Below are 26,641 nucleotides of genomic sequence, written 5' to 3'. Positions count from 1 at the left end.
ACCTCCAACCCAAAGGTTCCAGATTTTTTTTCCTGGTGGAAAGAGCTGCTGTTCCATTTCTTCAGCCTTGCTCTGCAATAGCTCATCCCACCTCCCGAAAAATTTACTCCAAATGAGGACTCCTGCCAGAGAAAAGATGCCACCACAGAAAACTCTTAATGCCCAAGAAGTGCCCAGGTGCCCCGACAACTGCACCTCAAAGCCAAAGCTTCCAGACTTTTTTCCTGGTGGAAAGAGCTGCTGTTCCCTTTTTTCAGCCCTGCTCTGCAATGACCGGTCCCTCCTTTTAAAAAGTTGAATCCAAATGAAGATTCCTGCCAGACAAAAGGTGCCACCACAGAAAGCTCTTTGCTTCCTAAGAACTTCCCAGGCTGCCCCAATAACTGCATTCCCAAATGAAGGTTCCAGACTTTTTTTCCTGGTGGAAAGAGCTGCTGTTCCATTTCTTCAGCCCTGCTCTGCAATGGCTCGTCCCACCTCCCGAAAAATTTACTCCAAATGAGGACTCCTGCCAGACAAAAGGTGCCACCACAGAAAACTCTTCCTGCCCAAGAAGTGCCCAGGCTACACCAACTACACCTGAAACCAAAGGTTCCAGACTTTTTTTCCTGGTGGAAAGAACTGCTGTTCCCTTTTTTCAGGCCTGCGCTGCAATGGCCCGGCCCAGCTCCTGGAAAATTAAATGCAAATGAAGATGCCTGCCAGACAAAAGGTGCCAGAGAAAACTCTTGCTGCCCATGAAGTGCCCAGGCTACACTAACAATTGAACCTCAAAACCAAAGCTTCCAGACTTTTTTTCCTTAGGGCAAGAGCTGCTGTTCCCTCTTTTCAGCCCTGCGCTGCAATGGCCGGTCCCACCTCATGAAAAACTTACTCCAAATGAGGATTCCTGCCAGACAAAAGATGCCACTACAGAAAACTGTTCCTGCCCAGGAAGTGCCCAGGCTGCCCCAACAACCTGAAACCAAGGGATCCAGACTTTTTTCCTGGTGGAAAGAGCTGCTGTTCCCTTTTTTCAGCCCTGCGCTGCAATGACCGGTCCCACCTTTTAAAAAGTTGAATCCAAATGAAGATTCCTGCCAGACAAAAGATACCACTACAGAAAACTGTTCCTACCCAAGAAGTGCCCAGGCTGCCCCAACAACCTGAAACCAAAGGATCCAGACTTTTTTCCTGGTGGAAAGAGCTGCTGTTCCCTTTTTTCAGCCCTGCGCTGCAATGACCGGTCCCACCTTTAAAAAAATTCAATTTAAATGAAGATTCCTGCCAGACAAAAGGTGCCACCACAGAAAGCTCTTTGCTTCCTAAGAACTTCCCAGGCTGCCCCAATAACTGCACCTCCAACCCAAAGGTTCCAGACTTTTTTTCCTGGTGGAAAGAGCTGCTGTTCCATTTCTTCAGCCTTGCTCTGCAATAGCTCATCCCACCTCCCGAAAAATTTACTCCAAATGAGGACTCCTGCCAGAGAAAAGATGCCACCACAGAAAACTCTTAATGCCCAAGAAGTGCCCAGGTGCCCCAACAACTGCACCTCAAAGCCAAAGCTTCCAGACTTTTTTCCTGGTGGAAAGAGCTGCTGTTCCCTTTTTTCAGCCCTGCTCTGCAATGACCGGTCCCTCCTTTTAAAAAGTTGAATCCAAATGAAGATTCCTGCCAGACAAAAGGTGCCACCACAGAAAGCTCTTTGCTGCCCAAGAAGTGCCCAGGCTACACTAACAATTGAACCTCAAAACCAAAGCTTCCAGACTTTTTTTCCTTAGGGCAAGAGCTGCTGTTCCCTCTTTTCAGCCCTGCGCTGCAATGGCCGGTCCCACCTCATGAAAAACTTACTCCAAATGAGGATTCCTGCCAGACAAAAGATGCCACTACAGAAAACTGTTCCTGCCTAAGAAGTGCCCAGGCTGCCCCAACAACCTGAAACCAAGGGATCCAGACTTTTTTCCTGGTGGAAAGAGCTGCTGTTCCCTTTTTTCAGCCCTGCTCTGCAATGACCGGTCCCACCTTTTAAAAAGTTGAATCCAAATGAAGATTCCTGCCAGACAAAAGGTGCCACCACAGAAAGCTCTTTGCTTCCTAAGAACTTCCCAGGCTGCCCCAATAACTGCATTCCCAAATGAAGGTTCCAGACTTTTTTTCCTGGTGGAATGAGCTGCTGTTCCATTTCTTCAGCCCTGCTCTGCAATGGCTCATCCCACCTCCCGAAAAATTTACTCCAAATGAGGACTCCTGCCAGAGAAAAGATGCCACCACAGAAAACTCTTAATGCCCAAGAAGTGCCCAGGTGCCCCAACAACTGCACCTCAAAGCCAAAGCTTCCAGACTTTTTTCCTGGTGGAAAGAGCTGCTGTTCCCTTTATTCAGCCCTGCGCTGCAATGACCGGTCCCACCTTTTACAAAGTTGAATCCAAATGAAGATTCGTGCCAGACAAAAGATGCCACTACAGAAAACTGTTCCTACCCAAGAAGTGCCCAGGCTGCCCCAACAACCTGAAACCAAAGGATCCAGACTTTTTTTCCTGGTGGAAAGAGCTGCTGTTCCCTTTTTTCAGCCCTGCTCTGCAATGACCGGTCCCACCTTTTAAAAAGTTGAATCCAAATGGAGATTCCTGCCAGACAAAAGGTGCCACCACAGAAAGCTCTTTGCTGCCCAAGAAGTGCCCAGGCTGCACCAGCTACACCTGAAGCCAAAGGATCCACACTTTTTCTCCTTAGGGAAAGAGCTGCTGTTCCCTTTTTTCAGCCCTGCGCTGCAATGACCGGTCCCACCTTTAAAAAAATTCAATCCAAATGAAGATTCCTGCCAGACAAAAGGTGCCACCACAGAAAGCTCTTTGCTTCCTAAGAACTTCCCAGGCTGCCCCAATAACTGCATTCCCAAATGAAGGTTCCAGACTTTTTTTCCTGGTGGAAAGAGCTGCTGTTCCATTTCTTCAGCCCTGCTCTGCAATGGCTCGTCCCACCTCCCGAAAAATTTACTCCAAATGAGGACTCCTGCCAGACAAAAGGTGCCACCACAGAAAACTCTTCCTGCCCAAGAAGTGCCCAGGCTACACCAACTACACCTGAAACCAAAGGTTCCAGACTTTTTTTCCTGGTGGAAAGAACTGCTGTTCCCTTTTTTCAGGCCTGCGCTGCAATGGCCCAGCCCAGCTCCTGGAAAAGTAAATGCAAATGAAGATGCCTGCCAGACAAAAGGTGCCAGAGAAAACTCTTGCTGCCCATGAAGTGCCCAGGCTACACTAACAATTGAACCTCAAAACCAAAGCTTCCAGACTTTTTTTCCTTAGGGCAAGAGCTGCTGTTTCCTCTTTTCAGCCCTGCGCTGCAATGGCCGGTCCCACCTCATGAAAAACTTACTCCAAATGAGGATTCCTGCCAGACAAAAGATGCCACTACAGAAAACTGTTCCTACCCAAGAAGTGCCCAGGCTGCCCCAACAACCTGAAACCAAAGGATCCAGACTTTTTTCCTGGTGGAAAGAGCTGCTGTTCCCTTTTTTCAGTCCTGCTCTGCAATGACCGGTCCCACCTTTTAAAAAGTTGAATCCAAATGAAGATTCCTGCCAGACAAAAGGTGCCACCACAGAAATCTCTTTGCTGCCCAAGAAGTGCCCAGGCTGCACCAGCTACACCTGAAGCCAAAGGATCCAGACTTTTTCTTCTTAGGGAAAGAGCTGCTGTTCCCTTTTTTCAGCCCTGCGCTGCAATGACCGGTCCCACCTTTTAAAAAGTTGAATCCAAATGAAGATTCCTGCCAGACAAAAGGTGCCACCACAGAAAACTCTTTGCTGCCCCAGAAGTGCCCAGGCTGAATCAACTCCACATGAAACCAAAGTATCCAGACTTTTTTTCCTGGTGGAAAGACCTACTGTTCCCTTTTTTCAGCCATGCTCTGCAATGACCGGTCCCACATTTAAAAAATTCAATTTAAATGAAGATTCCTGCCAGACAAAAGATGCCACTACAGAAAACTGTTCCTACCCAAGAAGTGCCCAGGCTGCCCCAACAACCTGAAACCAAAGGATCCAGACTTTTTTCCTGGTGGAAAGAGCTGCTGTTCCCTTTTTTCAGTCCTGCTCTGCAATGACCGGTCCCACCTTTTAAAAAGTTGAATCCAAATGAAGATTCCTGCCAGACAAAAGGTGCCACCACAGAAATCTCTTTGCTGCCCAAGAAGTGCCCAGGCTGCACCAGCTACACCTGAAGCCAAAGGATCCAGACTTTTTCTTCTTAGGGAAAGAGCTGCTGTTCCCTTTTTTCAGCCCTGCGCTGCAATGACCGGTCCCACCTTTTAAAAAGTTGAATCCAAATGAAGATTCCTGCCAGACAAAAGGTGCCACCACAGAAAACTCTTTGCTGCCCCAGAAGTGCCCAGGCTGAATCAACTCCACATGAAACCAAAGTATCCAGACTTTTTTTCCTGGTGGAAAGACCTACTGTTCCCTTTTTTCAGCCATGCTCTGCAATGACCGGTCCCACATTTAAAAAATTCAATTTAAATGAAGATTCCTGCCAGACAAAAGGTGCCACCACAGAAAGCTCTTTGCTTCCTAAGAACTTCCCAGGCTGCCCCAATAACTGCATTCCCAAATGAAGGTTCCAGACTTTTTTTCCTGGTGGAAAGAGCTGCTGTTCCATTGCTTCAGCCCTGCTCTGCAATGGCTCGTCCCACCTCCCGAAAAATTTACTCCAAATGAGGACTCCTGCCAGAGAAAAGATGCCACCACAGAAAACTCTTAATGCCCAAGAAGTGCCCAGGTGCCCCAACAACTGCACCTCAAAGCCAAAGCTTCCAGACTTTTTTCCTGGTGGAAAGAGCTGCTGTTCCCTTTTTTCAGCCCTGCGCTGCAATGACCGGTCCCACCTTTTAAAAAGTTGAATCCAAATGAAGATTCCTGCCAGACAAAAGGTGCCACTACAGAAAACTGTTCCTACCCAAGAAGTGCCCAGGCTGCCCCAACAACCTGAAACCAAAGGATCCAGACTTTTTTTCCTGGTGGAAAGAGCTGCTGTTCCCTTTTTTCAGCCCTGCTCTGCAATGACCGGTCCCACCTTTTAAAAAGTTGAATCCAAATGAAGATTCCTGCCAGACAAAAGGTGCCACCACTGAAAACTCTTCCTGCCCAAGAAGTGCCCAGGCTACACCAACTACACCTGAAACCAAAGGTTCCAGACTTTTTTTCCTGGTTGAAAGAACTGCTGTTCCCTTTTTTCAGGCCTGCGCTGCAATGGCCCGGCCCAGCTCCTGGAAAATTAAATGCAAATGAAGATGCCTGCCAGACAAAAGGTGCCAGAGAAAACTCTTGCTGCCCATGAAGTGCCCAGGCTACACTAACAATTGAACCTCAAAACCAAAGCTTCCAGACTTTTTTTCCTTAGGGCAAGAGCTGCTGTTCCCTCTTTTCAGCCCTGCGCTGCAATGGCCGGTCCCACCTCATGAAAAACTTACTCCAAATGAGGATTCCTGCCAGACAAAAGATGCCACTACAGAAAACTGTTCCTGCCCAAGAAGTGCCCAGGCTGCCCCAACAACCTGAAACCAAGGGATCCAGACTTATTTCCTGGTGGAAAGAGCTGCTGTTCCCTTTTTTCAGCCCTGCTCTGCAATGACCGGTCCCACCTTTTAAAAAGTTGAATCCAAATGAAGATTCCTGCCAGACAAAAGGTGCCACCACAGAAAGCTCTTTGCTGCCCAAGAAGTGCCCAGGCTGCACCAGCTAGACCTGAAGCCAAAGGATCCAGACTTTTTCTCCTTAGGGAAAGAGCTGCTGTTCCCTTTTTTCAGCCCTGCGCTGCAATGACCGGTCCCACCTTTAAAAAAATTCAATCCAAATGAAGATTCCTGCCAGACAAAAGATGCCACCACAGAAAAGATGCCACTACAGAAAAGATGCCACTACAGATGTTCCTACCCAAGAAGTGCCCAGGCTGCCCCAACAACCTGAAACCAAAGGATCCAGACTTTTTTTCCTGGTGGAAAGAGCTGCTGATCCCTTTTTTCAGCCCTGCTCTGCAATGACCGGTCCCACCTTTTAAAAAGTTGAATCCAAATGAAGATTCCTGCCAGACAAAAGGTGCCACCACAGAAAGCTCTTTGCTTCCTAAGAACTTCCCAGGCTGCCCCAATAACTGCACCTCCAAACCAAAGGTTCCAGATTTTTTTCCTGGTGGAAAGAGCTGCTGTTCCATTTCTTCAGCCCTGCTCTCCAATAGCTCGTCCTACCTCCCGAAAAATTTACTCCAAATGAGGACTCCTGCCAGAGAAAAGATGCCACCACAGAAAACTCTTAATGCCCAAGAAGTGCCGAGGTAACCCAACAACTGCACCTCAAAGCCAAAGCTTCCAGACTTTTTTCCTGGTGGAAAGAGCTGCTGTTCCCTTTTTTCAGCCCTGCTCTGCAATGACCGGTCCCTCCTTTTAAAAAGTTGAATCCAAATGAAGATTCCTGCCAGACAAAAGGTGCCAACACAGAAAGCTCTTTGCTGCCCAAGAAGTGCCCAGGCTGCACCAGCTACACCTGAAACCAAAGGATCCAGACTTTTTCTCCTTAGGGAAAGAGCTGCTGTTCCCTTTTTTCAGCCCTGCGCTGCAATGACCGGTCCCACCTTTAAAAAAATTCAATCCAAATGAAGATTCCTGCCAGACAAAAGGTGCCACCACAGAAAGCTCTTTGCTTCCTAAGAACTTCCCAGGCTGCCCCAATAACTGCACCTCCAAACCAAAGTTTCCAGACTTTTTTTCCTGGTGGAAAGAGCTGCTGTTCCATTTCTTCAGCCCTGCTCTGCAATAGCTCGTCCCACCTCCCGAAAAATTTACTCCAAATGAGGACTCCTGCCAGAGAAAAGATGCCACCACAGAAAACTCTTCCTGTCCAAGAAGTGCCCAGGTGCCCCAACAACTGCACCTCAAAGCCAAAGCTTCCAGACTTTTTTCCTGGTGGAAAGAGCTGCTGTTCCCTTTTTTCAGGCCTGCGCTGCAATGACCGGTCCCACCTTTTAAAAAGTTGAATCCAAATGAAGATTCCTGCCAGACAAAAGGTGCCACCACAGAAAAATCTTGCTGCCCATGAAGTGCCCAGGCTACACTAACAATTGAACCTCAAAACCAAAGCTTCCAGACTTTTTTTCCTTAGGGCAAGAGCTGCTGTTCCCTCTTTTCAGCCCTGCGCTGCAATGGCCGGTCCCACCTCATGAAAAACTTACTCCAAATGAGGATTCCTGCCAGACAAAAGATGCCACTACAGAAAACTGTTCCTGCCCAGGAAGTGCCCAGGCTGCCCCAACAACCTGAAACCAAGGGATCCAGACTTTTTTCCTGGTGGAAAGAGCTGCTGTTCCCTTTTTTCAGCCCTGCGCTGCAATGACCGGTCCCACCTTTTAAAAAGTTGAATCCAAATGAAGATTCCTGCCAGACAAAAGGTGCCACCACAGAAAGCTCTTTGCTGCCCAAGAAGTGCCCAGGCTGCACCAGCTACACCTGAAGCCAAAGGATCCACACTTTTTCTCCTTAGGGAAAGAGCTGCTGTTCCCTTTTTTCAGCCCTGCGCTGCAATGGCCGGTCCCACCTTTAAAAAAATTCAATTTAAATGAAGATTCCTGCCAGACAAAAGGTGCCACCACAGAAAGCTCTTTGCTTCCTAAGAACTTCCCAGGCTGCCCCAATAACTGCACCTCCAACCCAAAGGTTCCAGACTTTTTTTCCTGGTGGAAAGAGCTGCTGTTCCATTTCTTCAGCCTTGCTCTGCAATAGCTCGTCCCACCTCCCGAAAAATTTACTCCAAATGAGGACTCCTACCAGAGAAAAGATGCCACCACAGAAAACTCTTAATGCCCAAGAGGTGCCCAGGTGCCCCAACAACTGCACCTCAAAGCCAAAGCTTCCAGACTTTTTTCCTGGTGGAAAGAGCTGCTGTTCCCTTTTTTCAGCCCTGCGCTGCAATGACCGGTCCCACCTTTTAAAAAGTTGAATCCAAATGAAGATTCCTGCCAGACAAAAGGTGCCCCAGAAAACTCTTGCTGCCCATGAAGTGCCCAGGCTACACTAACAATTGAACCTCAAAACCAAAGCTTCCAGACTTTTTTTCCTTAGGGCAAGAGCTGCTGTTCCCTCTTTTCAGCCCTGCGCTGCAATGGCCGGTCCCACCTCCTGGAAAATTTAATGCAAATAAACATTCCTACCAGATTCGAGGTGCCACCACAGAAAGGTCTTGTTCCTTAAGAAGTACACAGGCTGGCCCATAAACTGCACCTGAAGCCAAAGGATCCAGACTTTTTTTCCTGGTGGAAAGAGCTGCTGTTCCCTTTTTTCTGCCCTGCGCTGCATTGACCGGTCCCATCTCCTGGAAAATTGAATCCAAATGGAGATTCCTGCCAGACAAAAGGTGCCACCACAGAAAGCTCTTTGCTGCCCAAATAGTGCCCAGGCTGAATGAACTGCACATGCAGCCAAAGGATCCAGACGTTTTTTCCTGGTGGAAAGAGTTGCTGTTCCCTTTTTTCTGCCCTGCAATGCAATGGCCAGTCCTACCTCCTGAAAAACTTACTCCAAATGAGGATTCCTTCCAGACAAAAGATGCCACTACAGAAAACTCTTCCTGCCCAGGAAGTGCCCATGCTGCCCCAACAACCTGAAGCCAAAGGATCCAGAGTTTTTTCCTGGTGGATAGAGCTGCTGTTCCCTTTTTTCAGCCCTGCTCTGCAATGACCGGTCCCACCTTTTAAAAAGTTGAATCCAAATGAAGATTCCTGCCAGACAAAAGGTGCCACCACAGAAAGCTCTTTGCTGCCCAAGAAATGCCCAGGCTGCACCAACTACACCTGAAGCCAAAGGATCCACACTTTTTCTCCTTAGGGAAAGAATTGCTGTTCCCTTTTTTCAGCCCTGCGCTGCAATGACCGGTCCCACCTTTAAAAAAATTCAATCCAAATGAAGATTCCTGTCAGACAAAAGGTGCCACCACAGAAAGTTCTTGTTCCCCAAGAAGTGCTCAGGCTGCCCCAACAACTGCACCTCAAAGCCAAAGGATCCATACATTTTTTCCTTAGGGAAAGGGCTACTGTTCCCTTTTTTCAGGCCTGCGCTGCAATGGCCGGTCCCACCTCCTGGAACATTTAATGTAAATGAAGATTCCTGCCAGACAAAAGGTACCACTACAAAAAACTCTTGCTACCCAAGAAGTGCCCAGGCTACCTTAACAACTGCACCTTAAAGCCAAAGGATCCAGACTTTTTTTCCTAATGGAAAGAGCTGCTGTTCCCTTTATTCAGCCCTGCTCTGCAATGGCCCGTCCCACCTCCTGGAAAATTTAATGCAAATAAACATTCCTACCAGACTAAAGGTGCCACCACAGAAAGGTCTTGTTCCTTAACAAGTACACAGGCTGCCCCATAAACTGCACCTGAAGCCAAAGGATCCAGACTTTTTTTCCTGGTGGAAAGAGCTGCTGTTCCCTTTTTTCTGCCCTGCGCTGCAATGACCGGTCCCACATCCTGGAAACATGAATCCAAATGAAGATTCCTGCCAGACAAAAGGTGCCACCACAGAATGCTCTTTGCTGCCCAAATAGTGCCCAGACTGAATCAAGTGCACATGAAACCAAAGGATCCAGACTTTTTTTCCTGGTGGGAAGAACTTCTGTTCCCTTTTTTCCGTCCTACTCTGCAGTGGCCGGTCCCGCTACTTAAAAAATTGAATCCATATGAAGATTCCTGCCAGAAAAATGGTGCCACTACAGAAAGCTCTTTGCTGCCCAAGAAGTGCCCGGACTGCACCAACTACACGTGAAGCCAAAGCTTCCAGACTATTTTTCATGCTGGAAAAAGGTGCTGTTCCTGTTTTTCAGGCCTGTTCTGCAATGGCCGCTCCCACTTCCTGGACAATTGAATCCGAATGAAGATTCCTGCCAGACAAAAAGTGCCACCACAGAAAGCTATTCCTGCCCAAGTGCCCAGGCTGCCCCAACAACTGCACCTGAAGCCAAAACTTCTAGACTTTTTTTCCTGGTGGAAAGAGCTGTTGTTCTCTTTTTTCTACCCTGCGCTGCAAGGGCCGGTCCCACCTTTTAAATATTGAATCCAGCTGAAGATTCCTTTCAGACAAAAGGTGCCACCACAGAAAACTCTTGCTTCCCAAGAAGTGCCCAGGCTGCCCCAAGAACTGTACCTTGTGATAGGTAACAAGGCTATAAATTTAGGTTGCAAGGTACAAAAGTTTTTTTAATGCCACAAACGAGCAAAAACGGCTGACCGGGCGACCGGAGGAAACCCCTGTTCCTGCCGCAGTCCGCAAGGGGGAACAGAAACAGCACTTAATTTACCCTCCTTTGCCTCCTCCCCCCCAAAGTCATGTCATCAGTCCATTGGTGGAGATTTCATGGGCTGCATCCTGCTTGGTTCCCTCTTCGCGGGCCAGCTCTGGGTTGGTTCCTCCTTTCACAGGCCATCTCCATTGTTGAGGGGTGTCCACCAATAATTTTAAAGTCATTAGTCTCTATTAGGCCGTGGTTCTGGAAACTTCCATCAGGATGACGGTTGATCACCCGGACTCTTCGTGGCCGACCCCTCCGTATTGCTCCCCATTAATATGCTTAGAACAAACAGCTTCAAAGTACAATATGCTAAATCATCACTGCGTTGTGGTTAATCAGTTTGCAGCTTACAGAACTTGTGGTCAGGCATTGCATAACACTCTAACTTGTGATTCCAACAAAGCAGTTAACACAATATAATAGCTTTATTAACTCTTTCTCTCATTTGAACAGCAAATTTCTTTAGATCACTTATAACACTGCTCCTCGCAGGTAGGATTTGGGTCTGGGGGTCTCAGTTTTGGTGTGTGTGGGGTCTCGGTTTGGGTCTGAGTGGTCTCTGGGGTGTCAGCTTGGGTCAGGGGGTCTCAGGCTTTGGGTCTGGGAGTCTCAGGGGTCCCAAGGCCTCAGTTTGGGTCTGGGGGCCTTGGTTCTGGGGGTCTTAGTTTGGGTCTGGGGATCTCAGCTTTTGGGTCTGGGGGGCTCAGGATTTGGGTCTGGGGGTCTCAGTTTGGCTCTGGGGATCTCAGGTTTTGGGTCTGGGGGGCTCAGGATTTGGGTCTGGGGGTCTCAGTTTGGCTCTGGGGATCTCAGGTTTTGGGTCTGGGGGTCTCAGTTTGGGTCAGGGAGGTTTAGGGTTTGGGTCTGGGGGGCTCAGTTTGGGTCTGGGGGGCTCAGTTTGGGTCCGAGGGGCTCAGGATTTGGATCTGGGGGTCTCGGGGATCCCAAGGTCTCCATTTGGGTTTGGGGGTCTCAGGGTTTGGGTCTGGGAGGTCTCAGGGGGTCTCAGCATCAGGTTTTGTCCCCCACACCTGTGTCAAAATGTCCCCCGCCCCCCCCCCCAACCAGTATTTCCTGTTCCCAAACTGGGACAGGGAACCGAAACTGGGAGGGGGAAGGGGGGGAACTGGGAGGGGCTGGGGGGGGCCCAATGACCTTCAGGTGGCTCTGGGGGACCCCCAAAGACCCCGGGGGGACCCCCAATGACCCCTCACAGTTCTGGGAACTCCCAAAGACCCCCCCCCCCAGCAGGGACAGGGACCCCCAGTGACCCCCTCAGGGTCAGTCACCCTCCATGGGGGTTGGGGGGCACTGGTGACCTCCCCTAACCCCCCCTCTGTCCCCGCAGGCTCCCAGTGCTCCCAGACCCCCCCCGAAGGCTGCGCCCCGTGCATGACCCCTGGAGCCCCCCGAGACGCCGACCCCCGTGACCGTGACCACCGGGAGCCCCCCGAGCCCCTCCTGCTCCCCGGCCCCGCCCCGGGGGTGGCTCCGGGTGGGGGGGGGGGCCCCCCTCCCGCGAGGGGCCCGTGGGGACCCCCCTGACCCTCGAGTGCCACTTCCGAGGCCCCCCCGACACCGCCCTGACCTGGCTCCAGGCGTGTCCCCCCGGGCTCGGGGAGGTCCCCCGGAGCTGCCCCCGGCCCCAGGAGGTGGTGGCCACCCGGGGGGGCCGCCGGATGGAGCGGGCGGTGCAGGAAGGGGGGGGAAGCTCCACCCTGACCTTCCCCAAACTGTCCCACGACTCCGGGCTCTTCTTCTGCTGCGTGGAGTCCGGGGGGGAGACGGCCCAGAGCTGCGGCACCTTCGTCAGGGTCCTCGGTGAGTGGGGGGCGTGGGGGGGTCTCACCCGGGTCACTCGGCCCCTCCCGGTGCCCCCAGCATGGTACCAGTATAGCCCAGTCCCTCCCAGTTTAACCCAGTCTGTTCCAGTCCCCTCCAAGGGTATCCCAGTGCCCCCCAGCCCTGCAGCACCTTCGGGAGGGTCCTGGGGGTCTCGGGGGGATCGAGGGGGCTGGGGGGTCTCATCTGAGTCACTGATCTTTCCCAGTCCATCCTAGTCCCCTCCCAGTATAACCCAGTCCATCCCAGTCCCCTCCCAGTATAACCTAGTGCTACCACAAGCCCCCCCAGTCCATCCCAGTGCCCTGCAGTGCCCCCCAGTCCATCCCAGTTATTCCCAGTAACCCCTTTGAGCCCTTCTCAGTGCCCTCCAGTCCCACTCCAGTCTGTCCCAGTCACTCCCAGTATCTCTTTTGAGTCCCTCCCAGTGCCCTCCCAGCATAACCCAGTGCCCTCCAGTCCCTCCCAGTATAACCCAGTGCCCTCCCAGTATAGCCCAGGCCCTCCCAGTATAACCCAGTGCCCTGCACTCCCTCCCAGTATACCCAGTCCCTCCCAGTGTAACCCAGTCCCTCCCAGTTACCCAGTCCCGTTCCCACAGAGCCAGTTCCCGCCCCGTTCCTGGCGCTGAGGGAGAGCACCAAGAACCGGATCCTGACGGCGCAGGGGGTGCTGCTGCTGCTCTGCTCGGCCGGGCCGGGGCTGCTGCTGCTGCTCAGGGTGGGACACTGGGACAAACTGGGACAACTGGGACAGGGGGACACCAACTGGGACATTGGGACACCAACTGGGACACCCAACTGGGACACTGGGACACCAACTGGGACACTGGGACAACTGGGACAGGGGGACACCAACTGGGACACCCAACTGGGACACTGAGACACCAACTAGGACACTGGGACACCAACTGGGACACCCAACTGGGACACTGAGACACCAACTAGGACACTGGGACACCAACTGAGACACTGGGACAACTGGGACACCCAACTGGGACACTGGGACACCCAACTGGGACACTGGGACAACTGGGACAGGGGGACACCAACTGGGACACTGGGACCCCCAGTTCTGTCACTGGGACCCCCAATTGGACACTGGGACCCCCAGTTGGGACACTGGGGACACCAACTGGAACTTTGGGACCCCTAAATAGGACACTGGGGACACCAACTGGGACACTGGGGACACCTAATTAGGACATTGGGGACACCAACTTGGACACTGGGGACACCAGCTGGGACACTGGGGACACCAGGTGGGACATTGGGTCCCGTAAATGGGACACTGGGGACACCAATTGAGACATTGGGGACATTAATTGAGACCCTGGGGACACCAATTGCCCCCCGGGTCCCCCAAAATCCCCCCCTGGGTAACCTCAATCCTCCCCAACCCCCCAACCCCCCCTGGTACCCCCAATTCCCCCCTGGATGCCCCAAAACCCCTTCAACCCCCCCCGTACCTCCCAGTTCCCCCCAAATCCCCCCCAGTTCCCCCCAACCTCCTCCTGCCATCCCCAAATCCCCCCAGTCCTCCCCAGAGACACCCAACCCCCCCTGGCCACCCCTAAATCCCCCTGGTGCCCCCAAAACCCCCCTGGCCACCCCTAAATCCCCCTGGTGCCCCCCAAAACCCCCCTGGCCACCCCAACCCCCTCCGGCCACCCCTAGTTTTCCCCTGTCACCCCTTAATTCCTCCTTGGTGCCTCCAAACCCCACCCGGCCACCCCAAAACCCCCCTGGAGCCCCCCCAAACACCCCCCGGCCACCCCAAAGCCCCCCTGTGCCCTCTTTTTCCCCCCTGGCCACCCCTAAATCCCCCCTGGTGCCCCCAGAAAACCCCCCCGGCCACCCCAAAACCCCCCTGTACTTCCAACCTCCCCGCCCCACCACCCCTAAATCTCCCCTGGTGCCCCTCAAAACCCCCCTGGCCACCCCAAAAATTCCCTGTGCCCCCTTTTTTCCCCCCTGGCCACCCCTAAACCCCCCCTGGCCACTCCAAACCCCCCCGTGCCCCCTGTTCCCCCCCCATAGAAGCGCTGGGCCAATGAGCAGCTGCTGCACCCCGAAAAAACCACATGCGAGGAGGAAAACCTCTACGAGGTGACGTTCTGGGGGCCCCCGCGCCCCAAAATCGTGCTGGGGGGGGGTCTATCACTCTCTAAACCCCCCCAAACCGACCCGAATCCCCCCCTTTCCTCGTTTTCAGGGGCTGAACCTGGACGAGTGTTCGATGTACGAGGACATTTCCCGGGGGGTCCAACCCACCTACCAGGACGTGGGGACCCTCCCCGGCGACTCCCAGCTGGAAAATCCCTGAGGGACCCCCCGAAAAAGGGGGGTGGGACCCCCCGGGAAGGGGTTTGGGACCCCCTGGCTCTGCTTGGCCCCCCCCAAAGCTCTGCTCTGGTGACAAAAGGCTGTGCTGACCCCCCTCCAAAATAAAACTGCTGTGGGTTCTGTGGGTTTTGGGGGGTTAGTTACTTGTTAGTAATTAACGAGTGGTTAATTAATCAGCAAGGGGAGGCAGGTGAGAGCAGAGATGCCTCAGAGTCTGATGGGAAGGGGGGTCTTGTAGTGACCCCTATTTTTCCCCTATTATCCCCCATTTTCCTTCTTCATCCCCTATTTTCCCCATTTTCCCTCATTTCCCCCATTTTCCCTCATTATCCCCATTTTCCTCATTACCTCGTTTTCCCTCATTTCCCCCATTTTCCCCCCTTATCCCCTATTTTCCCTTATTTCCCCCATTCCCCCCATTATCCCCACTTTTCCTCTCAGACACCCATTTCCCCTCATTTTCAACCATTATCCCTTCTTTTCCCTCCATTATCCCATATTTTTCCCCATTGTTCCCCGTTTCCCCCATTATCCCACATTTCTCCCCTATTATTCCCCATTTTCCCTCATTATCTGACATTTTTCCCTATTATTCACCATTTTCCCCCATTATGCCCCATTATCCCACATTTCTTCTTCCTTATCCCCCATTTCCCCCTTACCATCCCCCATAATCTCCTATTTTTCCCCATTACCCCTCATTTTCCCCATTTTCCCCTCACTCTCCCCCATTACCCTCCCATTTCTCTCCCTTTCTTCCCCATTTCACCTCATTTTACCCCATTTCCCCCCATTATTTGCCCTCATTATCCCCCATTTCTACCCCATTATCCTCCATTTCTACCCCATTATCCCCTATTTTTTCCCATTTTCCTCCGTTATCCTCCATTAACCCCCATTTCCCACAAATTCCCCCCATTCTCTCCCATTTCCCCCTCTCTCTCCTCCATTCCTCCATTTTCCCTCGTTTACCCCATTCTCCCCATTAATTCACATTTTTGCCCATTTTCCCTTATTTACCCCATTCTCCCCATTATCTCTCATTTTTGCCCATTTTCCCCCATTCCTCCCATTTCCCCTCATTCTCCCCCCACTTCCTTCCCATTTCTCCTCATTTTCCTTCCATGTTTCCCCATTTCCTCGCATATCCTTCTGTTTCCCCCTCACTGTCCCATTTTCCTCCATTTCCCCCCCATTACCCCCCATTTCCCTCCCATTATCTGAGGTGTTGTTCAAGGGACGAACCCCACTCAGACACGAACAAGTGCCAGAGCAGAATTACCGTTTATTCAAACTGCCGAGGTTTAAATACCACGCCTGAACATGTCCCATGACCTTCTAACCAATGACAATCGAGTATTGTCTGAGAACCCGGGAGACCACAACTCCCATGGTTCCTTGTTACAGTCTTCCTGCCACATCTCCCCCTTCTTTTTATTAACAAGTTGAGAAACAATACATTTTTAACATTCTTATTATAACCAATCTTATTTCAACTAATTATAAAAAACAGGGCCTATCGTCACAAAGCCTTTATTGAACTGTTTACAACTTTATTGGTTCGTGCAATATTCAAGCAATCTCAAATTACCCAGGGTTTGTAGGTGTGGATAACCTTTTATCTGAGGGTGACTTTGTGTAATGGCATCATCTTTATTTAAAAGGGAAATGTGTTGGGTTGTAGGTGTTGTGTCTGAGGTGGTGCTGTTTGAAGTAGTGTTTAAGATGTCTTGCTGTAAAGTGTACTTGCGTTCACACACACATACATGCGTCCACTCAACTTTCTCATTCATACTCCGGTGGCCACCGTTTCATTCTCTCCTTACACATGCACTCTTTAACCCTTTATTGTGTTTGACTCATGGAGTTTTGGTTTTGTATTGGTTACTGTTTATGTGTTTCTTTTGGTTCTGTATTGGTTACTGTTTATATGTTTCTTTTGGTTCTGTTGTATCATTTATTGCTTGTGATTCTCCCTGTTTTAAAGAAATGTTAATGTAGATTTACACACATAGGGAACAGACCCATATCTCTTTTCCCCCTTTTTTTTTTTTCTTTCTGTGTGATGTGTTTACTATTGTTGGTCATGTTTCTTCTAATCCAAATCCTTCACTTATTTCTTCTGGTGGTTGTTCCTGTTGTGCTGGAGGGCTGATATAAGGCCTGACACATCTAGAAGGGACCCATTGTAATTTGGTACCCTTGGATACACAGGCATATCCCCTTCCCCATGTTATGAGATCTACTGGTCCTGACCATTGCCCAGATATTAGATCTTTGATCATAACTGGTGGTTTGGAAGATGAAAGTATTTGAGTTTTATGTTGGCGTTCATACCTGCTATGGTCTGTATCATTACAGTTTAAGAAATTTAGAACATATGACGCTTTCCATAAGCGTTCCTGGGGGCTATATACCGACTCCCCTCTTTTTTGTCTTTGAAGCATTTCTTTTAGTGTATGGTGAGCTCTTTCTACAATCGCTTGTCCTGTGGGTGAATGCGGTATTCCTATGGAATGGAGTACCCCCCAATCTGTGAGAAATGTTTTGATTTTTTCAGAACAATAAGCAGGGCCATTGTCAGGTTTTATGGTTTTTGGAATTCCTAGGATTGCAAAACAACTGAGCCAGTGTCTGATAACGTCTTTGGCTTTTTCTCCTGTGTGTGCTGTTGCATTAATGTATCTGGAATGTGTGTCTACTGTAACATGGACATATTTTAGTTTACCGAATTCAACTCTATGTGTAACGTCTGTCTGCCAGATTTCATTGGCTGTTATGCCCCTGGGATTAACCCCTTCCTTAGCCGGCATTGGGGTAATTCGCTGGCAGTCAGAGCATGACATAATTATGTCTCTGACATGGTTTATTGTAATTTGGAATTGTCTCTTTAATGAACGTGCATTTTGGTGGAACAACTGGTGTGAAAGTGTCCTGGTTTGAGATAGTCCCAAAATCCAATTCCCTAGCTCCATTCCCCCTCCCACATCTCAACCTAATGTGAGATGGGTTTTTCCAGACAAAACACACCAGACTCAAAGTGGAGGAAAGGGAAATATATTACAATGACTGTACAAATAAATACCATATCACATTATACACATGATCACAAACTATCTCTACCATGACATATGTATTTACAATGAACAGATCTCTTCTCCCCTCCAAATAAAAGTCCAGGAGGGAAAGAAGGACAGATCCCTTCCAGTCTCTGAACAGCAGCATCTTCTGAGGCAGCAGTCTGTCTTCTTCACATTGATGCAGCAGCTTTGACTGGCTTTCTGCCAGCACTCACGAGGGAGGTATTCAAGCCTCTCTCGGCCCCATCGCCTCCAACCGAGGGGTCTTCCGTGGGCTTCGTAACCCCAGACAAGGTCGTATCACCACGTCATATCACGAAGACACAGGGGAGTCTTCGTGACGGTCTGGTATCTCCAGGAGACTCAGCTCCTTGCAGGGCCTCTGTGCCCTGTCTCTCAGGCTGCCACCGTGGCAGCAGTGCAAGGGGGGGGAGCCAAGGTCAACTCCCCCCGCATTCCTCTGGCCGTCCCGGTCCAGCTCCGGGACGCTCTGAGCTTCTCAGCTCCTCTCTCTCTCCGGTGCTGCATGTCTAAAACTCTTCTCCTAAATAGGAGTCCATCTCCCTCTTTTCTCAGAGGGATCTCAAAGGAGTTTGGGGGGCTGGTACAGTCTTACCCCCAGAACTCTGTCTCTCAGGCTGCTGGCTCTCTTTCTCCCGGCTCTCCTTCCAGGAGTCCTTTCTCTGGTACTGCATGTTGCTTCTGCTGCTCCTTCAGTTCAGGTCCTTATCTCCTGTCTGGCTCTCTGCCACTGTTTCTCTGGTCAGTGCCTGCTGCTGCTCTGCGCCCATGGAGAAAAACATCTCCCGGCATAACCACAGTCACCTAGCCCAGCTTTATGCTGTTCCAGGTCCCTGCAGGCCCCCGCTGGGGGCTGGGGGCCAAAGCCCCCCTGTGGGGCTATGAGCCCCTTCCTCGTGGCTCTACAACATGGCCACCTCTCCAACAACAACCAAAACTACAACTCATCTCTTCCAGTGAGCTTGTGGGATGTTGACATTTTTGCAGGAGTGCCCATTGGGCAGAACTTCAAAACTTCCAGGGGTTTCCACCCCTTGGGGTCTACCACTTTCCTTAGCCTCTGGGGGAAAACAAAATCCAAACCACGACAACACTCCACCCCTCGCTCCTGCGAAATGTCAACATATCACAACAACTTAAAAAAACTCTAATCAACATGCAATCTTCAATAAACTAAAATATAACCAAAATCTCTCTACTACACATCAATATAGTATTATCACAAACTTAACTCTACTCTTAATACTTAACTTACATTACTACAGCCTTACTTTCACTACAATGGTACAGTCTGTGTTTTGTCTGGAAAACTCTTTCTGTTACCACAAACATCATGGCTCTTATCTCTTTCCCCCGATGGTTCGCAACCATCCTCTGCTACCATTTATGTCATGGTTTGAGATAGCCCCAAAATCCAATTCCCTAGCTCCATCCCCCCTCCCACATCTCAACCTAATGTGAGATGGGTTTTTCCAGACAAAACACACCAAACTCAAAGTGGGGGAAAGGGAATATATTACAATGACTGTACAAATAAATACCATATCACATTATACGCACGATCACAACTATCTCTACCATGACATATGTATTTACAGTGGACCAGATCTCTTCTCCCCTCCAAATAAAAGTCCAGGAGGGAAAGAAGGACAGATCCCTTTCAGTCTCTGAACAGCAGGAGTATCTTCTAAGGCAGCAGGTTTCTTCTTCTCATGCATACAGCAGCTGTGGCTGGCTTTCTGCCAGCACTCACAAGGGAGGTATCCAAGCTCCCTCGGCCCCCTTGACGCAGGCAAAGGGGTCTTCCTTGGGCTTCGTAACCCCAGACAAGGTCGTTTCACCACGTCATATCACGAAGACACAGGGGGGTCTTCATGACGGTCTGGTATCTCCAGGAGACTCAGCTCCTTGCAGGGCCTCTGTGCCCTGTCTCTCAGGCTGCCACCGTGGCAGCAGTGCGAGGGGGGAGCCAAGGTCAACTCCCCCCACATTCCATCTGGCTGTCCCGGTCCAGCTATGGGACATCTTTTGAGCTTCTCAGCTCCTCTCTCTCCGGTGCTGCATGTCTAAAACTCTTCTCCTTAATAGGAGTCCATCTCCCTCTTTTCTCAGAGGGATCTCAAAGGAGTTTGGGGGGCTGGTACAGTCTTACCCCCAGAACTCTGTCTCTCAGGCTGCTGGCTCTCTTTCTCCCAGCTCTGTCTTCCAGGAGTCTTCTCTGTGGTGCTGCATGTTGCTTCTGCTTCTTGGTCTTATCTCTGGCTCTCTGCCACCGTTTCTCTGGTCAGTGCCGGCTGCTGCTCTGCGCCCATGGAGAAAAACATCTCCTGGCATAACTACAGACACTTAGTCCAGTCTAGCACTGTTCCAGGTCTTTACAGTCCCCCCCAAAGCCAGGGTCTGGGCGGCCCCAGAGGGCCCAAGGGGCTCAGAGCCCCTTCCTCGTGGCTCTACAACATGGCCACCTCTCCTCAAACAACCAAACTACAACTCATCTCTTCCGGTGAGCTTGTGGGATGTTGACATTTTTGCAGGAACGCCCATTGGGCAGAACTCCAAAACTTCCAGGGGTTTCCACCCTTTGGGGTCTACCACTTTCCTTAGCCTCTGGGGAAAACAAGATCCAAACCACTACAGTTGCCATGGCAACTGATTGCAGCAGTGGACCGTATGATGGTTGCCATGGAAACCAAGCACAGCAATGGGGGATGTGTGATGGTTGCCATGGTAACCGACCATAGCAAAGGGAATGTATGATGGTTGCCATGGTAACCAACTACAGCAATGGGAATGCGTGATGGGTACCATGGTAACCGACAATAGCACTGGGAATGTATGGTGGTTGCCATGGTAACCGACCGTAACAGTTGGAATATATGATGGTTGCCATGGTAACTGACCATAGCAACAGGAATCTATGATGATTGCCTTGGTAACTGACCGTAGCAATGGGACTTTATGATGATTCCCATGGTAACTGACTGTAGGAATGGGAATGTATGCTGGTTGCCATAGTGACTGAACGTAGCAACGCGACTGGATGATGGTTGCCATAGTAACTGATAGTAGCAATGGGACTGTATGATGGTTGCCAGGGTAACTGACTGTGGAAATGGCAATGTATGATGTTTGCTATGGTAACTGACAGTAGGAATGGGAATGTATGATGGTTGCCATGGTAACTAACTGTAGCAACGGGAATATATGCTGTTTGCCATTGGTAACTGACTGTACCTGTGGGAAGTATAATGGTTGCCATGGTAACCGACTGTAGCAATGAGAATGTATGCTGTTTTCCATGGTAACTGCCCATAAAAATGGAAATGTCTGATGGTTGCCATGGTAACCAACCATAGCAATGGGAATGTATGCTGGTTGCCATGGTAACTGCTCATTAAAATGGAAATGTCTGATGGTTGTCATGGTAACTGACTGTAACAATGGAAAGGTATGCTGGTTGCCATGGTAACCGACCATAGCAATGGGAATGTGTGATGGTTGCCATGGTAATCGAGCATAGCAATGCGAATCTATGATGGTTGCCATGGTAACAAACTGTAGCAATGGAAATGTGTTATGGTTTCCATGGTGACTGTAGCAACGGGAATGATTGATTCTTGCCGTGGTAACCAACCGTAGCAATGGGAATGTATGATGGTTGCCATGGTAACTGACCATAGCAGTGGGAATGTATGATGGTTGCCATGGTAACTGACCGTAGCAACAAGAATGTATGTTAGTTGCCATGGTAAACAATCATAGCAACGTGACTGTATGATGGTTTCCATGTTAACTGACCATAGCAATGCTAATGTATGATGGTTGCCATGGTAACCTACTGTAGCAATGGGAATGTGTGGTGGTTCTTATGGTAACTGACCATGGGAATGAGAATGTATGCTGGTTGCCATAGTAACTGACCGCAGCAGTGGGAAGTATGATGATTGCCATGGTAACTGACTGTAGCAATGGGAATGTATGCTGGTTGTCATGGTAACTGATGATAGCAATGGGACTGTATGATGGTTGCCATGGTAACCAACTGTAGCAATGGGAATGTATGATGGTTCCATGGTAACTGACAGTAGGAATGGGAATGTATGATGTTGCCATGGTAACCGACTGTAGCAAGACGACTGTATGATGGTTGCCATGGTAACTGACCATAGAAACTGGAATTCAGATGGTTGCCATGCTAACTGATCGTAGCAACGTGGCTGTATGATGGTTGCCATGGCAACTGATTGTAGCAGTGGACCGTATGATGGTTGTCATGGTAACCAACCACAGCAATGGGGATGTGTGATGGTTGCCATGGTAACCAACTACAACCATGGGAATGTGTGATGGGTACCATGGTAACCGACAATAGCACTGGGAATGTATGGTGGTTGCCATGGTAACTGACTGTAGCAATAGGAATGTATGATGATTGCCTTGGTAACTGACCACAAAAGTGGGAATGTATGATGGTTGCCATGGGAACCGACTGTAGGAATGGGAATGTATGATGGTTTCCATGGTAACCGACCGTAGCTATTGGATTGTATGCTGGTTTCCATAGTGACTGAACGTAGCAACGCGGTTGGATGATGGTTACCATAGTAACTGATAGTAGCAATGGGACTGTATGATGGTTGCCACGGTAACTCACTGTAGAAATGGCAATGTATGATGTTTGCTATGGTAACTGACAGTAGGAATGGGAATGTATGATGGTTCCATGGTAACTAACTGTAGCAACAGGAATATATGCTGGTTGCCATTGGTAACTGACTGTACCTGTGGGAAGTATGATGGTTGCCATGGTAACCGACTGTAGCAATGAGAATGTATGCTGTTTTCCATGGTAACTGCCCATAACAATAGAAATGTCTGATGGTTGCCATGGTAACCAACCATAGCAATGGGAATGTATGCTGGTTGCCATGGTAACTGCTCATTAAAATGGAAATGTCTGATGTTTGTCATGGTAACTGACTGTAACAATGGAAAGGTATGCTGGTTGCCATGGTAACCGACCATAGCAATGGGAATGTGTGATGGTTGCCATGGTAACGACCGTGGCAATTGTAATGTGTGCCGGTTGCCATGGTAACTGACTGTAGCAGTGGGAAGTATGTTTGTTGCCATGGTAACTGACTGTGGCAACAGGAATGTTTGCTGGTTGCCATGGTAACTGACCACAGCAACAGGAATGTGTGATGGTTGCCATGGTAGCTGTGTGTAGCAGTGGGAATGTGTGATGTTTGTCATGGTAACTGACCATAGAAATGGGAATGTGTGACGGGTGCCATGGTAACCGATTGTACCAGTGTGAACTATGATGGTTGCCTGTAGTAACTGACTGTAGAAAAGGGAGTGTATGATGGTTACCATGGTAACTGACTGTACCAATGGCAATGTATGATGGTTGCCATGGTAACTTACCATTGCAATGAGAATGTATGCTGGTTGCCATGGTAACCAACCATACCAGTGGGAAAGTATGATCATTGCCACGGTAACTGACTGTAGGAATGGGAATGTCTGATGGTTGCCATGGCAACTGACCTTAGCAATGGGAATGTATGGTAGTTGCTGTGGTAACTGACTGTGGCAATGAGAATATATGCTGTTTGCCATGGTGACTGACCATAGCAGTGGGAATGTATGATGGTTGCTATGGTAAATGACTGTATCAATGCAACTGTATGATGGTTGCCATGGTAACTCACCATAGCAATGGGAATGTATGATGGTTTCCATGGTAACTCACCATAGCAATTGGAATGTATGCTGTTTGCCATGGTAACTGACTGTACCAGTGGGAAGTATTATGGTTGCCATGGTAACTGACCGTAGCAGTGGGAATTATTATGGTTGCCACAGTAAATGACTGTAGCAATGGGAATGTATTATGGTTGCCATGGTAACCGACCATAGCAATTATAATGTATTACGGTTACCATGGTAACTGACTGTGGCAATGAGAATTTATTCTATTTGCCATGGTAACTGACCATAGCAATGAGAATGCATGCTGGTCGTCATGGCAACTATGATTTCCTTAGACTATGAGCATGATATTTTCATCTGCAAAAATATCTGTGAGTGTCCAGAAATCTCTCAAGATGGGCTTTAAATGTCTCAAGCACATGAGCACTAGAGAGGGGCTAAGGAGCTGCAGCCTCAATGGTGTGGAGACTGAGGGCAGTACAGGACAGCCCTGAGAGGGCTTGAAAAGAGGATCTAGAGATGGTGCATCCTTTTGTCAGAGAAGAAAGGAGCATGAAAAAGAAGGAATTAATGCCAAGTGCAGCTGGGGATGTCCCGAGTGGACGTGAGGAAAAAGGAATTTCACTCCATGGAAAACATTGTGCTGCAACAAATCACCCAGAAGGAGTCTGGATGAGCCCAAGGCTTTGTGTGTGCAGGAAGAGCCAGGGAGGACGCAGAGATGTCAGTGCAGGAAGGTGCCAGCCAGGTGGGGCAGCCGGGGGGATGACGACAGCCTGCAGGGAAAGGGGCAGGGCATGGACACCGTAGGACAGCCTGGGCTGGAGAGGAGACAGGGATGGGGAGAAGCTGAAAGGCCCTGACACAGCCACCTTCTGCAGGCCTTTGGCCAGGGCTGCTGTCTGTGCCCCTGATGCCAGGAGGAGGGGAGTGGCCCTTGCAGCCCTGGGGCCTCATGGCCTCCTTGTCCCTGCTCAGCAGCCTGGCAGGTGCCACCCCATGGTCCTGCCCTTGGCATTGCACATCCCACATCCCAGTGCCCCAGGAAGAGACCTGTGGAATGAGGCAGGGACAGCATCTGCCTTCCCAGGGGCTGGGGGTCAGGGCTTGGCCCGTTGGATTAAGAAAACAAGTCAAGGTTTATTCAGCATCAGAGCCACCTTTCCCTTGCTTGTCCATTCTTGTCATCACTGCAATTTTCTGTTCCAACTGGAATCTGGGGACACTTTCACAGTCGTGTCCCTCATTGAAACCCAGTAACAGTACAAGAAACTTCAGTATTTCAAACTCATTTTGACTTCTTGAAAAGTTGTTTGAACTTACTCAGGGACTGAGTTTCACGTAAACAACACAAACCCCCTCTGGGGGTCATTAAAGACCTGGGGCTGTTGCTGTGCTGCTGAGCTGGGCCAGGCTCCTGGCACACAGGGAACTCCTGGTAAGCAAGAAGAGCTTCAAAGAGACAACTCTGCTGGTGAGCAGCTCCTCTGCACAGCCCAGCAGGGCTGAGGGCACTGCCTGCAGCACCCAGGGCACAGGAGAGAAGGCAGAGAGATGAGAGGCAGCCTGGGCTGGGCGGTGACTGAGCTCTCACTACGCGAGAAACCTTCCCAGGATTTGAAGGAAGAATTCTCTGGCTGTAGGAAAGTTCAACTTGCCCTCCTGGAGGCATCTCCTAAAGCTGCCACATCCCACAGCTTCTAGGATCTTTCAGCAGGACTCTCCCAGTTGCTGCAGTGCAGGGGAAGTGGCCATATGGCAGAGCAGGGCAGGAGCTGCAGGCAGCAAGGGCAGAGAGGAGAAGGGAGCAGGAGGTTCAAGGGATCCTGGGCTGGGAGGACAGGGCAGAGCTGCTCAGGGCAGGAACCTTGCCAGCCCTTTGCCACGCTCAGGCTGTGGCTGCAGAGCAGTGCAGGTGAGTTCCTGCAAGTGCCTCTCCCAGCTGCCAAATGGCAGCAGTGGCAGGAGCTGTCAGGATGGCTCTGCTGGATTTGCTGGGGTGCAGCAGGAGAAGCTGCTGCAGAGCAGGACTTGCTGCTGCCCCATCAGAGGCCCAGGGCCAGAAGGTTCCCTGTGGCAGGGCTGGTTGTGGGGTGGGAAGGTGGGGGTGCAGCCAGGGGTGCCCAGGGCTGTGGGGCAGAGCAGGGTCCTGCCCCCAGGGCTCTGTGTGCTGGGGCAGGGACTCTGCTGCCTGCCAGGCTCAGCTCTCAGCCCGGCCAAGGAGCTGCCATGGGGCTGGGGGAGAAGGGCTGTGGGGAAGGAACAACTCCTGGGAGGGCAGAGCAGGGCAGAGTCCTTCTGATCTCCAAAGTGTGCTGCAGGGATGAAGGCTGGTCACAGCTCCAGATCTAAGCAGGAAATTTCCCAGAAGGTATTTGCAAGAGGCACAGACAGACAGGGGGTATCTTAAAGAGAATGAACCAGTTCTTTCAGTGTTATACTCTGGGTTGTCTGGGTGCGGCCTGTGACAGGGAAATGAATCTCTGAGCACAGGAGGAGACACTGAAACTTGAACTCTGTTAGATTAGAGGGCATTGAACCTGAGAGTATTAGACATCAAAACTGTCTTACAGACAGCACCAGTGTCACTTCTCCAGCCTCCTCAGAGTTGCTCTGACATTGCCATCAGAGCCTGCCCAGCCAGAGATGCCCCTGGGCAGTGCCCTGTGCTGCTGGGAGGGCTCTGCAGGGCAGAGCTGAGTCCCCAGGGCTGGGATGGGTTCTGGCAGCACTGACAGGGCCCAGCCCTGGGCCCAGGGAAGCAGCTGCTGGCAGGGACAGCTCCAGGCAGCAGAGCCCTGGGCAGGGAGTGGGGGGCAAGTGCCCCCAAGGCCTGGGGGAGGGGGTGTTCAGGCAGCTCTGGGGGCCCTTCCCTGCAGCTCTGCTGGGCACTGTGTGCTGGGCCATAGAAATGAGGATTCCTGCAGTGGAAAAAAAACCTTCCCATGATGTGATGGTAAAAATAGAAAACACAGGTACAATTATTCTAAGGACAGACTAAGCTTCTGCTCTGCAGCCCCAGCTCTTTTGAGTCATGGGTGTAGAGATGGAACTTTTGTACTCAAGGTCTGTTACATCTGACATTCCTTGTGTGTCTGAGAGCTCTACCAAAAAATTCCATTTCCCCCTGTAGCAGAGCTAACCTGACTCCTTGGCAGTGCATTTGGTGACATTTGACACATGGATTTCTTGTAGCAATGGAGTGGCTTTTTCACAGAGGTCTGTCTTAACTGTTCCCTGTCCTTTCCTTTTTTGAACAGATCCTGTGCTATAAAACAGGAAATGTCTAACAGCAGCTCCCTCACCCAGTTCCTCCTCCTGGCATTCGC

General features: G+C 50.4%; 1 protein-coding gene and 1 pseudogene across 1 annotated transcript; one reads left to right on the top strand and one right to left on the bottom strand.

The window, feature by feature from the left end:
- Positions 1 to 26,641, bottom strand: part of LOC127462745 (zinc finger protein 883-like) — a 161,807-nt pseudogene that overhangs the window by 51,716 nt on the left and 83,450 nt on the right.
- Positions 10,523 to 14,580, top strand: LOC127462731 (B-cell antigen receptor complex-associated protein alpha chain-like). The gene is made up of 5 exons (XM_051771613.1): positions 10,523 to 10,528; positions 11,830 to 12,127; positions 12,750 to 12,868; positions 14,188 to 14,256; positions 14,363 to 14,580. The coding sequence occupies exons 1-5, from the start codon at positions 10,523 to 10,525 to the stop codon at positions 14,471 to 14,473; spliced, it is 603 nt and encodes a 200-aa protein (XP_051627573.1). The 3' UTR covers positions 14,474 to 14,580.

The sequence above is a fragment of the Manacus candei genome, unplaced genomic scaffold, assembly GCF_025592945.1.
Source record: "Manacus candei isolate 608988 ecotype Guabito, Panama unplaced genomic scaffold, ASM2559294v1 h1tg000138l, whole genome shotgun sequence".
Lineage (NCBI taxonomy): Eukaryota > Metazoa > Chordata > Aves > Passeriformes > Pipridae > Manacus > Manacus candei.
This window is presented reverse-complemented; position numbering and strand designations above follow the sequence as displayed.

Bases quoted from the DNA above. Each gene is read 5' to 3' on its own strand.
- LOC127462731 (XM_051771613.1), top strand. The intron at 12,128-12,749 runs GTGAGTGGGGGG...CCGTTCCCACAG, and splicing joins CACCTTCGTCAGGGTCCTCG to AGCCAGTTCCCGCCCCGTTC. The intron at 14,257-14,362 runs GTGACGTTCTGG...CCTCGTTTTCAG, and splicing joins AGGAGGAAAACCTCTACGAG to GGGCTGAACCTGGACGAGTG.